Genomic DNA, 17014 nt, shown 5'->3' with positions numbered 1-17014 from the left:
GTTTGTATCTTTGTGCCAGGTCCCTGTGTCAGTGTGCTCTGACAGCTGTCCTCCAGGAACTCGTAAAGTGCTGCAGAAAGGAAAACCCATCTGCTGTTATGATTGTTTACCATGTCCTGAAGGAGAGATTAGCAATGCTACAGGTATTTCTTTTTTCTACAACTGCATATTGACTGTACGATATATAGAGTAATGTACAATATGTCTACTAAAAGGCCGCTTTTCTTTCCATTCAGATTCCCCTGATTGTCTCCCATGCCTCAAGGAGTTCTGGCCTAATGCAGAGAGGGACACGTGTTTCCCCAAGCCTGTAGAGTTTTTTTCCTTCAACGAGGTCCTAGGAATCATCCTGGCTGCATTCTCAGTTGGTGGTGCCTGTTGTGCCATTATAATAGCGGTTGTGTTCTATCATCACAGGACATCCCCGATTGTCAGGGCCAACAACTCTGAGCTGAGCTTCCTGCTGCTCTTCTCTCTGACTCTGTGTTTCTTATGTTCATTAACTTTCATTGGAGCGCCCTCTGAGTGGTCCTGCATGCTGCACCACACAGCATTTGGGATCACCTTTGTCCTCTGTATGTCTTGTGTTCTTGGAAAAACAATAGTGGTGTTAATGGCCTTCAGAGCTACACTCCCAGGAAGCAATGTGATGAAATGGTTTGGGCCTACACAGCAAAGAATGACTGTAGTGTCTTTCACGTTCATTCAAGTTATAATATGTACTATTTGGTTAGTTCTTAATCCTCTGTTTCCAGTGAAAAACCTCACAACATACAAGGAGAGAATCATCCTGGAGTGTGCATTAGGCTCAGATGTTGGGTTCTTGGTTGTGCTCGGTTCATCGGCCTGCTGGCTGTCTTTTGTTTTGTGTTAGCTGTCCTGGCTCGGAAACTACCTGATAATTTTAATGAAGCCAAGCTGATCACCTTCAGCATGCTGATATTCTGTGCAGTGTGGATCACCTTTATCCCTGCAAATGTCAGCTCTCCTGGGAAATTCACTGTTGCTGTGGAGATATTTGCTATTCTGGCCTCCAGTTTTCGACTAATATTGTGTATATTTGCTCCAAAGTGTTTCATCGTATTGTTTGAGCCAGAGAAGAACACCAAGAAGCATTTAATGAACAAAAATCAATCCAAATAAATATGACTTGTGTAAAAAGTTAAAAGAGACATTGGCCAGCATTGATGAGGATTTCCAAACAGTTTTGATGGTCATTGTAGTTGCTTGAAGCGATACATTCCTCAGTGTGTGCTACATTTACAGAAAATATGAGTAACCGTGCTGCAGAATATGTGTTGCTCTTGTTTTTTCTGTCTCTGTGAGCAGGAGAACTCAGCTTACTCAGCAAATTGGACACTGAGGATTGTATTGCTGAAGTGAACTATATTTACCATCAACACTGATTGGCCAGCAACATAAAATGTGACAAAGGTTCCCGTAGCAAACAGTATAGGGGTTATAACGTGTACATTCAACACAGTCTTCACCTTTCAATATTTACAAAATATTTATCATCAAAAATGTTTTGTGATTTTAATGCCATTTTTTAAATGTTATTTTATGTTATGAAATTATTTATCAAATATTCTTTCATAATGAGCTAAAAGAGTCAATAAATAAGAACAAGAAGAAGGGATGAACCACACAAACAAGCCATTAAAGGTGTATTTGTAGACTTAACTTCAATATGAGCAGTAGGATAAAATTAGGAAACCAATGAGTGCATATAATATTATACGGCCCGTAGAAAGAATTCTCTTTGGTTTACAGTAAGCTGACGTACAGTAGAAGGAGGGATGGTTTGACTTAAAAATCTATATAAACCAGTGATAACACACATGCAATATTCCCACACAGACAGTGGAGGGATGGAGATCACTGCTCTCTCTATTAGCCTGATCCTGTCTCTGGGTCTGTGTGAGCTGAACTCAGCTCTTGCCTTGAATATTTCTGGTGCTGGGGTCAGCTCTGAGGCTGCAACTGTAAAATGTAAGCTCCAGGGTACCACTCGTCTACCTGCATTCTCAGTGGATGGTGACTATATTATTGCTGGTGTTTTCGCTATACATTACAAGGTGCACACAGTGGAGAATAACTACACCTACATGCCTGAGCCACTGAGGTGCAAAGGGAGGTTAGTAAGAGGGAGAAATGTGGGATAAGAGGATTTTAGACTGTATAAGGATGGAAATGTTCTTAATTTTAATGATGTTCTGAGAATTTGGTTCACAGATGCAGTTTATTTGTGACTTATTTACAGTGATAATGAATTGTAGTTGTACTATATTTATCTTTGAAAATTGTCACATGTGTGCATGGAGTTGACATGAGTTTCTGTGTGCAGCATTATCCCCCGTAGACTGCGATTTTCACAGGCAATGATCTTCGCCATCGAGGAGATTAACAACAGCATGGAGCTGCTGCCGGGCATCAGACTCGGTTATCAGATCTACGACTCATGCGCCTCGGTGCCCGTGGCTGTGCATGTGGCATTCCAGCTTTCCAGCGGCCTGGACCCGGTGTTTTACACTGGCGACAACTGCTCACAGTCGGGTATGGTGATGGCAGTTGTTGGTGGGCCAGGGTCCACGTCATCCATCAGCATGTCTCACATCATTGGGCCTTTCAACATCCCTCAAGTAAATGTTTTGATTTCCTGGTCAAACAGCGTGTGCATTAAACCTGTGCTAGTTTTTTGTGTCCTCTTAAAAAATGTAATTATTGTTTTTCGTAGGTGAGCTACTTTGCCACTTGTGCATGCCTGTCTGATAATCAGCAGTACCCGAGTTTCTTCAGAACAATCCCAAGTGACCAGTTCCAGGCTGACGCGCTGGCCAAGCTGGTCAAACACTTTGGCTGGACTTGGATAGGTGCTGTCCGGTCGGATTCGGATTATGGCAGTAATGGCATGGCGTCTTTCCTGGCCGCAGCACGCAGAGAGGGGATCTGTGTGGAATACTCTGAAGCTTTCCATCGGACCAACACACGTAGCAGGATCCAGAGAGTAGCTGACGTTATCCGCAGGTTTGTACTTTTGATACACGTTTAAAGTACTTTTTTACTATGTTATGTTATTGTATAATATATAATGTACAATATCTCCAGGTCGACAGCTATGGTTGTTGTGGCATTTACAGCCTCTGGAGACATGGAGATTTTGCTAGAGGAGCTTTCTCTTGAGCCTTTTTCACCTCGTGTGTGGATAGGCAGTGAGTCTTGGGTAACAGACCCAGACATGCTGAGGTTCAGCTTCTGTGCTGGAGCTATTGGATTTGGCATTGAGCAATCAGTCATCCCAGGTCTGAGAGACTTCTTGCTGGACCTCTCTCCCTCTAAAGTGGCTGCCTCTCCACTGCTCACTGAGTTCTGGGAGGATGCATTCAACTGCAGGCTGAGAAAAAGTGAGAAAGTTGAAACTTACACTTGGGTCCTTGTTTTTCAGTTTTTTTTTCTCTCTGTCTATCTGAGTGGAGCAGCTGTTGCTTGAAGACCAAATCCCAGATTAAGCATGAACGGGAAATCTGTTGTTTTTTAACTGAGTTATGAGGTAGCAATAAGGTGCATCTCTTTGAATCTCACCTGTAATGATTATCTTTCAGGTCATATTTTGGAGGTTTTGTTTAAACTTTGCTACTGAGTTTTAATGTCATTGCTAAAGCCTGAACACAAGAACACAATATAGAGACAGTATCCAGGTCATTAAGCTAAATAGAGATGAAAAATTGTACTGACAGCAGATATCAGTTCCAGTATTTATGCGTGTCTGTATCTAATTAAATTATAAATCCGACAGGGATTTTTAGTTTTTTTTATGTATTCCAAACACATTAAGACAGGTCAAGTCAGTAAATAAATAATATATTATTTAAAGTTTATATATAAACAGTTTTTCAACATGCACATATTGTCACTGTCAGTTCATATACACAGAAACAGACATGACACCACTTTCAAATTCCTTGTATGTTTACAGATACTTGACCAATGAAATTGACTGAATTAAAATGGAAATTGGATTGATTTTAAAAAGCACTTTTCTAGTCTTTGCAACCCCACAAGTCAGCACTCACTCATTCACATACACATTCATTAATTGTTGGCCCAGGCTTTCATGCAAGGTGCTATCAAATAATTTTTGGGATCAGTAACCTGGTCAAGACTTTCAGCTTCTAAACAGCCAGGGTCAGTGATCAAACTAACGGCCTCTCAATCAGTTAATGATGGTTAAAAAATAGGGCTGATACAAACGGAAACAGCAACTATCTAAAAAAAAAAAGGCGTCTGCAAAACAGTTTTTTTATTTGTTGAGTGTTTTCAATAAAACTGCATGTCTCAAAATTAGAACAATATAGATATGAGTTGCTGTAACTACTTGTCATTTTTAGTGTTGAAAAAAATGGCTTTCCTCTGTCTCTGTGTGGTTTTAGGTGCAGACACAAACGAGAGTGTGTGTGATGGAAGTGAAGACATACAGACGCTCCAGACTCCGTACACTGACACATCTCAGCTCCGGATCACTAACATGATATACAAGGCTGTTTATGCAATAGCACATGCCATTCATAATGCAGTGTGTCAGGAAAGAAAGTCTACAATTCACTGTGACAAATTCACCAGGATAGAGTCTGAAGAGGTCAGTTGAAATAACTATGTGAACACATCAGTGTCCTTTTTATAGCTATAATGTACATTTTTATGGAATTACATGGTTATTCTTTTAATATATCAAGTATTTACATCATCCTCACAGGTTCTCATGCAGTTGAAGAAAGTACATTTTTCACAAAATGGTTATGATGTGTCATTTGATGCCAACGGGGATCCTGTGGCCACATATGAGCTGGTGAACTGGCAAAAAACTGAGAGTGGCAACATTGAGTTGGTGACAGTGGGACACTACGATGCATCACTGCCGGTGGGCCGGGAGTTCCGTATCAACAGGAACCTCACCTGGGTGGATGGCAGCACACAAGTAAGGAGCCTAAAAGCTCTAGTTTAACTTATTTTATGCTGGGCTTACACCAAAGGATTTTCACAGTCCCAGACTAAAAACTGAAAGTCTTTAGTAAATCGAGGAGTTTTACTGGAGGAACAGCGTGCTCCCATCATCTCGATCGCTAAGTGCAAGGTAGTAACCTGCGCTGTTTCATATCAGTCTTTTCCTAGTCTTCCAGACGGGGCAGTAAAACCACTTAGGCAGGAAAAAGTAACATCACAATAATACTAGTAAGCTAAGTCCTAAATAAAAATATAGTGATTTGATATATTCATGGCCACAAGCGGGATTTTTGGGGGCGCCATTTCTTAGTAAAGAGAACAGTAAAGAGACCCAGTTAAAATGTATAAATGAATGTAGGCCTATACATAAATAAGTAATAAATAATTGATGATTAATGTATGATTAACTAAATGAAAGTTGATAGAGCTGATAAATATAATTATTTCAATATAATTATTTATTTATATTTAATTTCTAAATTTTACTTTCCTTTATTCTTCCTTACATTTTTTTTTAACTCTAAAATAGTCAACTTTTCATGTCGGAAAAACAGAAACCCTTTTCAGCTTTGTGAGGGAGCATTTTGTTGCGTCTTCTCTTCTTCGTTCTTTTTTTTCAACAAAAAACACTGCACACACTAGAGCAGCTGTAGCCGAAAGCTCATTCTCCTCCATTTGTAAGTTTTTACTAAGAGCATGATGGGGGAAAAATTGCATGGTAGGAAAAAAATGCTAAAAGAGTCTAGTTCTGGTCTTGTAAATAGCGACCCTACAAGATTCGCAGTCTTTGTAAAATCTCAGTCTGAGACTATGCTGGGACTTAAAACTCTAAACACTTGTCTTTAGATGTGAGCTGATGTGAGCCTATATTTTTCTGGGAGTCTTTTCCGAATCTTTTCAAAGTCTTCTGATGTAAAGGTAGCATAAGTTTCAAATTTTGTCCATCTTCCTCCTGTCCATATTGGCTGAAAAGAGATTAATTCCAAAGCTTTTACTATGATAGCCCCTAAAAGATATCTTATTGCTAGAACAGGAGGAGTGGTTACAGTGAAAAGCAATATTTTCAGTGCACACTTTTGGTGTGGTATGCATATTGTTTGAGGACAAACTTAAAAAAATGTAAACCTAGCCATGAGTCCTCAGGGCTTTGTAGCACACTACAAAATGTGATATTTTGTTTTTATCTTTGTGCCAGGTACCTGTGTCAGTGTGCTCTGACAGCTGTCCTCCAGGAACTCGTAAAGTGCTGCAGAAAGGAAAACCCATCTGTTGTTATGATTGTTTACCATGTCCTCAGGGAGAAATTAGCAATGCTACAGGTATTTTTATTTTCTCCAAATGCATATTTTCTGTACAACATACAGTAGTTTACAAAATGTATCGTAAATGGCAGTTTTGTTTTTTATTCAGATTCCCCTGATTGTCTCCCATGCCTCAAGGAGTTCTGGCCTAATGCAGAGAGGGACACGTGTCTCCCCAAGCCTGTAGAGTTTCTTTCCTTCAACGAGGTCCTAGGAATCATCCTGGCTGCATTCTCAGTTGGTGGTGCCTGTCTTGCCATTATAATAGCGGCTGTGTTCTATCATCACAGGACATCCCCGATTGTCAGGGCCAACAACTCTGAGCTGAGCTTCCTGCTGCTCTTCTCTCTGACTCTGTGTTTCTTATGTTCACTAACTTTCATTGGAGCGCCCTCTGAGTGGTCCTGCATGCTGCGCCACACAGCATTTGGGATCACCTTTGTGCTCTGTATGTCTTGTGTTCTTGGAAAAACAATAGTGGTGTTAATGGCCTTCAGAGCTACACTCCCAGGAAGCAATGTGATGAAATGGTTTGGGCCTACACAGCAAAGAATGACTGTAGTGTCTTTCACGTTCATTCAAGTTATAATATGTACTATTTGGTTGGTTCTTAATCCTCCGTTCCCAATGAAAAACCTCACAACATACAAGGAGAGGATCATCCTGGAGTGTGCATTAGGCTCAGCTGTTGGGTTCTGGGCTGTGCTCGGGTACATCGGCCTGCTGGCTGTCTTTTGCTTTGTGTTAGCTGTCCTGGCTCGGAAACTACCTGATAATTTTAATGAAGCCAAGCTGATCACATTCAGCATGCTGATATTCTGTGCAGTGTGGATCACCTTTATCCCTGCATATGTCAGCTCTCCTGGGAAATTCACTGTGGCTGTGGAGATATTTGCCATTCTGGCCTCCAGTTTTGGACTAATATTGTGTATATTTGCTCCAAAGTGCTTCATCATATTGTTTAAGCCAGAGAAGAACACCAAGAAAAATTTAATGAACAAAAATCAATGCTGAGATATATGAGGTTTGAAAAAAAAGTTAAGCGAAATTTGCCAGCATTGAAGTGCTTTTCTCAACCGTTTTGATGGTAAATGTAGATGACTGAAGCAATACATTCCTCAGTGTGTACTACATTTACAGAAAAGCTTAGTTACTGGGCAGCAGAATGTGTTGCTCCCATCATTTGCTTTCTGTGTGAGAAGAAAAACTCAGTTTTCACAGTAAATTGGACACTGAGGATTGTATTGCTTTAGTGAACTACGTTTACCATCAACACTGATTGGACAGCAACATGAAATGTGAAAAACTTTCCCAAATCATACCATATAAAACTTATAATGTGCACATTGAACTTTCAACTTAACCGCGTCAAGGTGGCGATTCAATCACAGTGGAGGGGTTTATGTGTGGCCCAGTGACCCTGGGAGCTTTGTTGTCGGAAGTAATACCTTCAGGTCGGGTTTCCCAAGTCAAAGTGGTCCCAGGGGAGGAGCCATACTAAGAGCGATTCATAATTCTTATTTAGCGGAGACATGAAGATCACAGTACCTCGCCCGGCAATGGTAAGCCAGGGCCCCCTCGTGGAGCCAGACCCAGGAGGAGAGCATGCAGGCAAGCATCTGGTGGCCGGGCCTATGTCAATGCTGGGCTCAGCTTGCAAAAACAACATAGATCCGTCAGCCTGTGGCCCACCACCCGCATGGCAAGACATAAGGGTCAGGTGCACTGTGAGGGACGCCAACTGTCAGCGCGCCCAGGTACCCGCCTTTCCCTTCAGTGGCTGGCTCTGGGGACGAGGAATGTCACCTCACTGATGGGGTTACTAGCTAGATATAGTTGGTCTCACCTCCAACCATAGCTTGGGCTCCAGAACCAAACTCCTGGAAAGAGGCTGGACTATCTCCTTTTCCAGAGTTGCCCAGGGTGAGAGGTTGCAGGCTGGTGTGGAGATTGTCACAAGTCCCCGGCTGAACGCCGCTGTGTTAGAGTTCTCCCTTAGGAACGAAAGGGTCGCCTCTCTCCAACTGCAAGTCTTGAGGAGAAGGTCTCTCACTGTTGTCTGTGCTTATGTACCGAACAGCAGTACGGCTTACTCGGCCTTCCTCTGGGTGTCGTCCTGGAATCGGTACGACCTGAGGACTCTGTAGTTCTTTTGGGAGACTTCAATACTCACGTGGGCAACCATGCTGTAACATGTAGGGGGTGATTGGGAAGAATGGCCTTCTTGATCTGAAATCGAGTGATGTATTGTTGTTGGATTTCTGTGCTTTTGGATGCGTCTGGCAGTGTGGCCGGAGGGTTGTAGGTGCCTGTCGTGGTGGCAAGATGGTGTCCACCAGTGGTGAGGGAGGCACTCAAGCTGAAGAAGCAGGCCTTTTGGGCTTGGTTGGCCAAGGGGTCTCTGGAAGCAGCAGATGGGTACCATTCGATCAGAGGAGCTGCAGCTGCAGCATTCGCTGAAGCAAAAACTTGAGTATGGGAGGAATTTGGAGGAGGACATACCGTCGGCCTCAAGGAGGTTCTGGAAAACCGTCGGACAACTCAGGAAGGGACAGCAGGGCTCGCCTCAAGCTGTGTTCAGCGGGGGAGGGGACCTGCTGACCCGACCTGGGGACATTGTCTGATTGTGGGAAGAGCATTTTGAGGAACTCCTTAATCCAGGCAACACGTCCACTATGGAGAAGGCGGAGTCTAAAGACTCAGGGGAAGACTCATTAATATCACTGGCAGAAGTCGCCGAGGTAGTTAAGAATCTACCTGGCGGCAAGGCACCAGGATTGGATGAGATTTGCCCTGAGATGCTGAAGGCTCTGGACACTGTTGGGCTGTCATGGTTGACACAACTCTTCAGTGTCACGTCGAGGTCTGAGACAGTGCCTGTGGAGTGGCAGACTGGGGTGGTGGTTCCTGTGGAACCACACTGCTCAGCCTCCCCGGGAAGGTCTACTCCAGGGTGCTTGAAAGGAGGCACCGGCTGATTGTCCAATGTCAGATTAAGGAGAAACAATGCGGCTTCCGACCTGTGGGGGGTACTCCGAGAATATGGGGTACCGGGCTCATTGCTATAAGCTATCTGGTCCTTATATAACCAAAGTGCGAGCTCTGTCCACATACTCGGCACAATGTCAACTACGTTCCCAGTGGGTGTTGGCCTCTGCCAGGGCTGCCTTTCGTCTCCGATTCTGTTCGTGGTATTCATGGACATGATTTCGAGATGCAGCCGTGGGGAGGAAGGGATTTGGTTTGGTGACCTTAAAATTGCATCTCTGCTTAAAGCAGATGATGTGGTACTTTTGGCTTCATTAGACCAGGACCTCCAGCACTCATTGGGGCAGTTTGCAGCCGGGCGTGAAACAGCTGGAATGAGAGTCAGCACTTCCAAGTCTGAAGCTATGGTTCTCTGTTGGAAAACGGCAGACTGCCCCCTCTGGGTGAGGAGAGAGGTACTCCCTCAAGCGAAGGAAGTATTTTTGGGTCTTGTTCACGAGTGAGGGTAGAACGGAGCGTGAGATGGGCAGGCGGCATGGTCAGCAGTGGAAAAGGTCCAAAACATGTGGAGGGATTATATCTGCCTGGGAATGCCTCTGGGTCCCGCAGGAGAAGCTAGTAGTTGTGGTCTGGGAGAGAGACTTCTGGAATGCCTTGCTTAGCCTGCAGTCCCCGCGACCCAGCCATGGAAATATGTAAAGATGGACGTTCAACACAGTCTTCACCTTTAAATATTTACAAAATATTTTACATAAAAGGTTTAATATAAAATTTTCACAAAAAATGTTTTGTGATTTTTAATGCCATTTTGCAAATGTTCTTTTAATATGTTATGAATTTATATAACAAATATTATTTTATGATGACCTAAATGAGTAAATAAATGAGTTCAAAAGATAAAAAAGCTTGGTTCTGTGTTATGTCTTCAATCATTGCTTTTTCAATAATATTTTTGTATTTACATTATGTAAAATGGGATTAGACCACACAAACAAGATATTAATATTGCATTTGTTAGACTTAACTGCAATATGAGCTAAGAAGAAACCAAAAACGGTATGATGGTCGGATAACATTCGGAGACCAGTTTGTGTTTACAATGATAATTTTGCAAGAGGAGAAAAGACGCTTGGGCACTGAGTTCGAGTAGTATGGTGCAGCCCACAGAAATAATTCTCTTTGGTTTACAGTAAGCTGACGTACAGTAGAAGGAGGGATGGTTTGACTTAAAAATCTATATAAACCAGTGATACCTCACATGCAGTATTCCCACACAGACAGTTGAGGGATGGAGATCACTGCTCTCTCTATTAGCCTGATCCTGTCTCTGGGTCTGTGTGAGCTGAACTCAGCTCTTGTCTTGAATGTTTCTGGTGCTGGGGTCAGCTCTGAGGCTGCATATGAGAAATGTAAGTTCCAGGGTACCACTCGTCTCCCTGCTTTCTCAGTGGATGGTGACTACATTATTGGTGGTGCTTTCGCTATACATTACAACATGCACACAGTGAAGCATAACTACACCTACATGCCTGAGCCACTGAGGTGTAAAGGGAGGTTAGTAAAATTAAGTAGTATGGGATGAGATGATTTTAGACTGTGTGAGGATGGAAATGTTGTAAAATGTAATGATTCACTGACAATTTGGTTCACAGATGCAGATAATTTGTAACTCATTTACAGTGAATATGAATTGTAGTTTTACTATATTTATCTTTGAAAATCGTCACATGTGCTTATGGATTTGACATGAGTTTCTGTGTGCAGCATTATCTCCCGCGAACTGCGATTCTCACGCGCAATGATCTTCGCCATCGAGGAGATTAACAACAGCACGGAGCTGCTGCCGGGCATCAGACTCGGTTATCAGATCTACGACTCGTGCGCCTCGGTGCCCATGGCTGTGCATGTGGCATTCCAGCTTTCAAGCGGCCTGGACCCGGTGATTTACACAGGCGACAACTGCTCACTGTCTGGTAAAGTGATGGCAGTTGTTGGTGAGTCTGGGTCCACGCCATCCATCAGCATGTCGCGCATCATTGGGCCTTTTAACATCCCTCAAGTAAATGTTTTGATTTTCTGGTCAGACTGCGTGTTCATTAAACTTGGGCTAGTTTTTTGTGTCCCGTTAAATAATGAAATTATTGTTTTTCGTAGGTGAGCTACTTTGCAACTTGTGCATGCCTGTCCGATAAGCAGCAGTACCCGAGTTTCTTCAGAACAATCCCAAGTGACCAGTTCCAGGCTGACGCGCTGGCCAAGCTGGTCAAACACTTTGGCTGGACTTGGATAGGTGCTGTCCGGTCGGATTCAGATTATGGCAATAATGGCATGGCGTCTTTCCTGGCCGCAGCACGCAGAGAGGGGATCTGTGTGGAATACTCTGAAGCTTTCTATCGGACCAACCCACGTAGCAGGGTCCAGAGAGTAGCTGACGTTGTCCGCAGGTTTGTACATTTGATACACGTTTAAAGTACTTTTTTAATGTTATTGTATAATATATAATGTACAATATCTCCAGGTCGACAGCTATGGTTGTTGTGGCATTTACATCACCTGCAGATCTGAAGATTCTGCTAGAGGAGCTTTCTCTTGAGCCTTTTCCACCTCGGCTGTGGATAGGCAGTGAGTCTTGGGTAACAGACCCAGACATGCTGAGGTTCAGCTTCTGTGCTGGAGCTATTGGATTTGGCATTGAGCAATCAGTCATCCCAGGTCTGAGAGACTTCTTGCTGGACCTCTCTCCTTCTAAAGTGGCTGCCTCTCCACTGCTCACTGAGTTCTGGGAGGATGCATTCAACTGCAGGCTGAAAAAAAGTGAGAAAGTAGAAATTTACATTTGGGTCCTTGTGTTTCAGTTTTTTTTTTATGTATATCTGAGTGGAGCAGCTGTTGCTTGAAGACCAAATCCCAGGTTAAGCATCAACGGGAAATCTGTTGTTTTTTAACTGAGTTATGAGGTAGCAATAAGGTGCATCTCTTTGAATCTCACTTGTAATGATTATCTTTCAGGTCATGTTTTGGAGTTCTGCTGTTTTGGAGGTTTTGTTTAAACTTTGCTACAGAATTTTAATGTCATTGCTAAAGCCGGAACACAAGAACACAATATAGAGACAATATCCAGGTCATTAAGCTAAATAGAGAAGAAAAATTGTACTGACAGCAGATATCAGTTCCAGTATTTTTGCGTGTCTGTATCTAATTAAATTAGAAATCCGAGAGGGATTTTTAGTTTTTTTAATGTATTCCAAACACATTAAGACAGGTCAAGTCAGTATGTAAATAATATATTATTTAAAGTTTAAATATAAACAGTTTTTCAACATGCACATATTGTCACTGTCAGTTTATATACACAGAAACAGACATGACACCACTTTCAAATTCCTTGTATGTCTACAGATACTTGACCAATGAAATAGACTGAATTAAAATGGAAATTGGATTGATTTTAAAAAGCACTTTTCTAGTCTTTGCAACCCCATAAGTCAGCACTCACTCATTCACATACACATTCATTAATTGTTGGCCCAGGCTTTCATGCAAGGTGCTATCAAATAATTTTTGGCATCAGTAACTTGGTCAAGATTTTCAGCTTCTCAACAGCCAGGGTCAGTGATCACACTAACGGCCTCTCAATCAGTTAATGATGGTTAAAAATAGGGCTGATACAAACGGAAACAGCAACTGTCTAAAAATAATAAAGATGGCTGCAAAACAGTTTTTTTATTTGTTGAGTGTTTTCAATAAAACAGCATGTCTCAAAATTAGTACAATATAGATATGAGTTACTGCAACGACTTGTCATTTTTAGTGTTGAAAAAAATGGCTTTCCTCTGTCTCTGTGTGGTTTTAGGTGCAGACACAAACGAGAGAGTGTGTGATGGAAGTGAAGACATACAGACGCTCCAGACTCCGTACACTGACACATCTCAGCTCCGGATCACTAACATGGTATACAAGGCTGTTTATGCAATAGCACATGCCATTCATAATGCAGTGTGTCAGGAAAGAAAGTCTACAATTCACTGTGACAAATTCACCAGGATAGAGTCTGAAGAGGTCAGTTGAAATAACTATGTGAACACATCAATGTTCTTTTTATAGCTATTATGTACATTTTTATGGAATTACATGGTTATTCTTTGAATGCTTTTTTTTTAATATATCAAGTATTTACTTCATCCTGACAGGTTCTCATGCAGTTGAAGAAAGTACATTTTTCACAAAATGGTTATGATGTGTCATTTGATGCCAACGGGGATCCTGTGGCCACATATGAGCTGGTGAACTGGCAAAAAACTGAGAGTGGCAACATTGAGTTGGTGACAGTCGGACACTACGATGCATCACTGCCGGTGGGCCGGGAGTTCCGTATCAACAGGAACCTCACCTGGGTGGATGGCAGCACACAAGTAAGGAGCCTAAAAGCTCTTGTTTAACTTATTTTCTGCTGGCTTTACACCAAACGATTTTCACAGTCCCAGACTAAAAACTGAAAGTCTTTAGTAAATCTAGGAGTTTTACTGGAGGAACAGCGTGCTCCCATCATCTCGATCGCCAAGTGCAAGGTAGTAACCTGCGCTGTTTCATATCAGTCTTTTCCTAGTCTTGGGTTTGCGATCATATCAAATGTTTTTGATATAATTTCAAGTTGCAGTGACATAACACAATCTACAACCAAAAAATGAGCGGGGGAAAGGTTCCCCGGTTCCAGACGGGGCAGTAAAACCACTTAGACAGGAAAAAGGAACATCACAATAATGCTAGTAAGCTAAGTCCTAAATAAAAATATAGTGATTTAATATATTTATGGCCACAAGCGGGATTTTTGGGGGCGCCGTTTCTTAGTAAAGAGAACAGTAAGGAGATCCAGTTAAAATGTATAAATAAATGTAGGCCTATACATAAATAAGTAATAAATAATTGATGATTAATGTATGATTAACTAAATGAAAGTTGATAGAGCTTATGAATATAATTATTTCAATATAATTATTTATTGAAATTTAATTTCTAAATTTTACTTTCCTTTATTCTTCCTTACATTTTTTTTTTTTACTGTAAAATAGTCACATTTTCATGTCAGAAAAACAGAAACCCTTTTCAGCTTTGTGAGGGTGCATTTTGTGGCGTCTTCTCCTCTTCTTCGTTTTTTTTTTTTTAACAAAAAACACTAGAGCAGCTGTAGCCGAAAACTCATTCTCCTCCATTTGTAAGTTTTTACTAAGAGCATGATGGGGGAAAAATTGCATGGTAGGAAAAAAATACTAAAATAATTTAGTTTTAGTCTTGTAAATAGTGACCCTGCAAGATTCACAGTCTTTGTAAAATCTCAGTGTGAGACTAGGCTGGGACTAAAAACTCTAAACACTTGTCTTTAGATGTGAGCTGGTGTGAGCCTATAGTTTTCTGGGAGTCTTTTCTGAATCTTTTCAAAGTCTTCTGAAGTATAGGTAGCATAAGTTTCAAATTTTATCCATCTTCCTCCTGTCCATATTGGCTGAAAAGAGATTAATTCCAAAGTTTTTACTATGATAGCCCCCCTAAAAGATATCGTATTGCTAGAACAGGAGGTGTGGTTACAGTGAAAAGCAATATTTTCAGTACACATTTTTGGTGTGGTATCCGTATTGTTTAAGGACAAACTTGAAAAAATTTAAACCTAGCCTTGAGTCCTCAGGGCTTTGTAGCACACTACAAAATGTGATGGTTTGTTTTTATCTTTGTGCCAGGTACCTGTGTCAGTGTGCTCTGACAGCTGTCCTCCAGGAACTCGTAAAGTGCTGCAGAAAGGAAAACCCATCTGCTGTTATGATTGTTTACCATGTCCTCAGGGAGAGATTAGCAATTCTACAGGTATTTTTATTTTCTCCAAATGCATATTTTCTGTACAACATACAGTAGTTTACAAATTATATATCGTAAATGGCCGTTTTGTTTTTTATTCAGATTCCCCTGATTGTCTCCCATGCCTCAAGGAGTTCTGGCCTAATGCAGAGAGGGACACGTGTCTCCCCAAGCCTATAGAGTTTCTTTCCTTCAACGAGGTCCTAGGAATCATCCTGGCTGCATTCTCAATTGGTGGTGCCTGTCTTGCCATTATAATAGCGGCTGTGTTCTATCATCACAGGACATCCCCGATTGTCAGGGCCAACAACTCTGAGCTGAGCTTCCTGCTGCTCTTCTCTCTGACTCTGTGTTTCTTATGTTCATTAACTTTCATTGGAGCGCCCTCTGAGTGGTCCTGCATGCTGCGCCACACAGCATTTGGGATCACCTTTGTCCTCTGTATGTCTTGTGTTCTTGGAAAAACAATAGTGGTGTTAATGGCCTTCAGAGCTACACTCCCAGGAAGCAATGTGATGAAATGGTTTGGGCCTACACAGCAAAGAATGACTGTAGTGTCTTTCACGTTCATTCAAGTTATAATATGTACTATTTGGTTGGTTCTTAATCCTCCGTTCCCAATGAAAAACCTCACAACATACAAGGAGAGAATCATCCTGGAGTGTGCATTAGGCTCAGCTGTTGGGTTCTGGGCTGTGCTCGGGTACATCGGCCTGCTGGCTGTCTTTTGCTTTGTGTTAGCTGTCCTGGCTCGGAAACTACCTGATAATTTTAATGAAGCCAAGCTGATCACCTTCAGCATGCTGATATTCTGTGCAGTCTGGATCACCTTTATCCCTGCATATGTCAGCTCTCCTGGGAAATTCACTGTGGCTGTGGAGATATTTGCCATTCTGGCCTCCAGTTTTGGACTAATATTGTGTATATTTGCTCCAAAGTGCTTCATCATATTGTTTAAGCCAGAGAAGAACACCAAGAAACATTTAATGAACAAAAATCAATCCTGAGATATATGAGGTTTGAAAAAAAAGTTAAGCGAAATTTGCCAACATTGAAGTGCTTTTCTCCACCGTTTTGATGGTAAATGTAGTTCAGTCAGGAATACTCTCGTCATGATTTTAACCATTTATTGCAAGATGGTTCGTACAGTGTATTTGGCGGTGTGGGTTCTGCTCTAGAAGCTATCAGGCAGTATCTGTGCAGCATGCAACAGATTCTGGCTGAGAGTGCAACATTCAATCCCCCATGGACATGCAGAGCAGAACCTGAATATGCTATATTCAATAGTACTGACACTTACACAATGTGGATAGTGACAATACTCTTACTCTGGCTTGTACAGGTGTGTGCAGCAGAGTGATGCGATGCAGGAGGAATGAGAGGCAGAACAGTTTAAATGGACTGCCTAGTTGTGTGTGTGTGACAGTGATTGGTTGGGCTTGGCGTGGTTGTCAGACCAGCTGACAGCCAAGCAGGAGTGACTACCGTATTCCGCCTGAAGTAACGCAGAGCTTAATATGACTGAAGCAATACATTCCTCAGTGTGTGCTACATTTACAGAAAAGCTGAGTTACTTTGCAGCAGAATGTGTTGCTCCCATCATTTGCTTTCTGTGTGAGAAGAAAAACTTTGTATTGCTTTCGTGAACTACGTTTACCATCAACACTGATTGGACAGCAACATGAAATGTGACAAACTTTCCCATAGCATACCATATAAAACTTATAATGTGCACATTGAACTTTCAACTAAACCGCGTCAAGGTGGCGATTCAATCACAGTGGAGGGGTTTATATGTGGCCCAGTGACCCTGGGAGCTTTGTTGTCGGAAGTAATACCTCCAGGTAGGGTTTCCCAAGTCAAAGTGGTCCCAGGGG

At 42.0% G+C, this 17014-nt stretch overlaps 2 protein-coding genes across 2 annotated transcripts; both read left to right on the top strand.

Moving 5' to 3' along the window:
• Positions 1-1850: 1850 nt before the first annotated feature.
• LOC131969899 (extracellular calcium-sensing receptor-like) lies at positions 1851-7316 on the top strand. The gene is made up of 8 exons (XM_059331126.1): positions 1851-2137; positions 2348-2642; positions 2738-3027; positions 3109-3404; positions 4431-4636; positions 4754-4975; positions 6197-6320; positions 6412-7316. The coding sequence occupies exons 1-8, from the start codon at positions 1872-1874 to the stop codon at positions 7314-7316; spliced, it is 2604 nt and encodes an 867-aa protein (XP_059187109.1). The 5' UTR covers positions 1851-1871.
• Positions 7317-10746: 3430 nt separating this feature from the next.
• LOC131969898 (extracellular calcium-sensing receptor-like) lies at positions 10747-16144 on the top strand. The gene is made up of 8 exons (XM_059331125.1): positions 10747-10844; positions 11055-11349; positions 11445-11734; positions 11809-12104; positions 13144-13349; positions 13481-13702; positions 15023-15146; positions 15240-16144. Exons 1-8 carry the CDS (start codon positions 10786-10788, stop codon positions 16142-16144), a joined length of 2397 nt encoding a protein of 798 aa, XP_059187108.1. The 5' UTR covers positions 10747-10785.
• The last annotated feature ends 870 nt before the right edge of the window (positions 16145-17014 follow it).

The sequence above is a fragment of the Centropristis striata genome, chromosome 4 (assembly GCF_030273125.1).
Source record: "Centropristis striata isolate RG_2023a ecotype Rhode Island chromosome 4, C.striata_1.0, whole genome shotgun sequence".
Taxonomy (NCBI): Eukaryota; Metazoa; Chordata; class Actinopteri; order Perciformes; family Serranidae; genus Centropristis; species Centropristis striata.
This window is presented reverse-complemented; position numbering and strand designations above follow the sequence as displayed.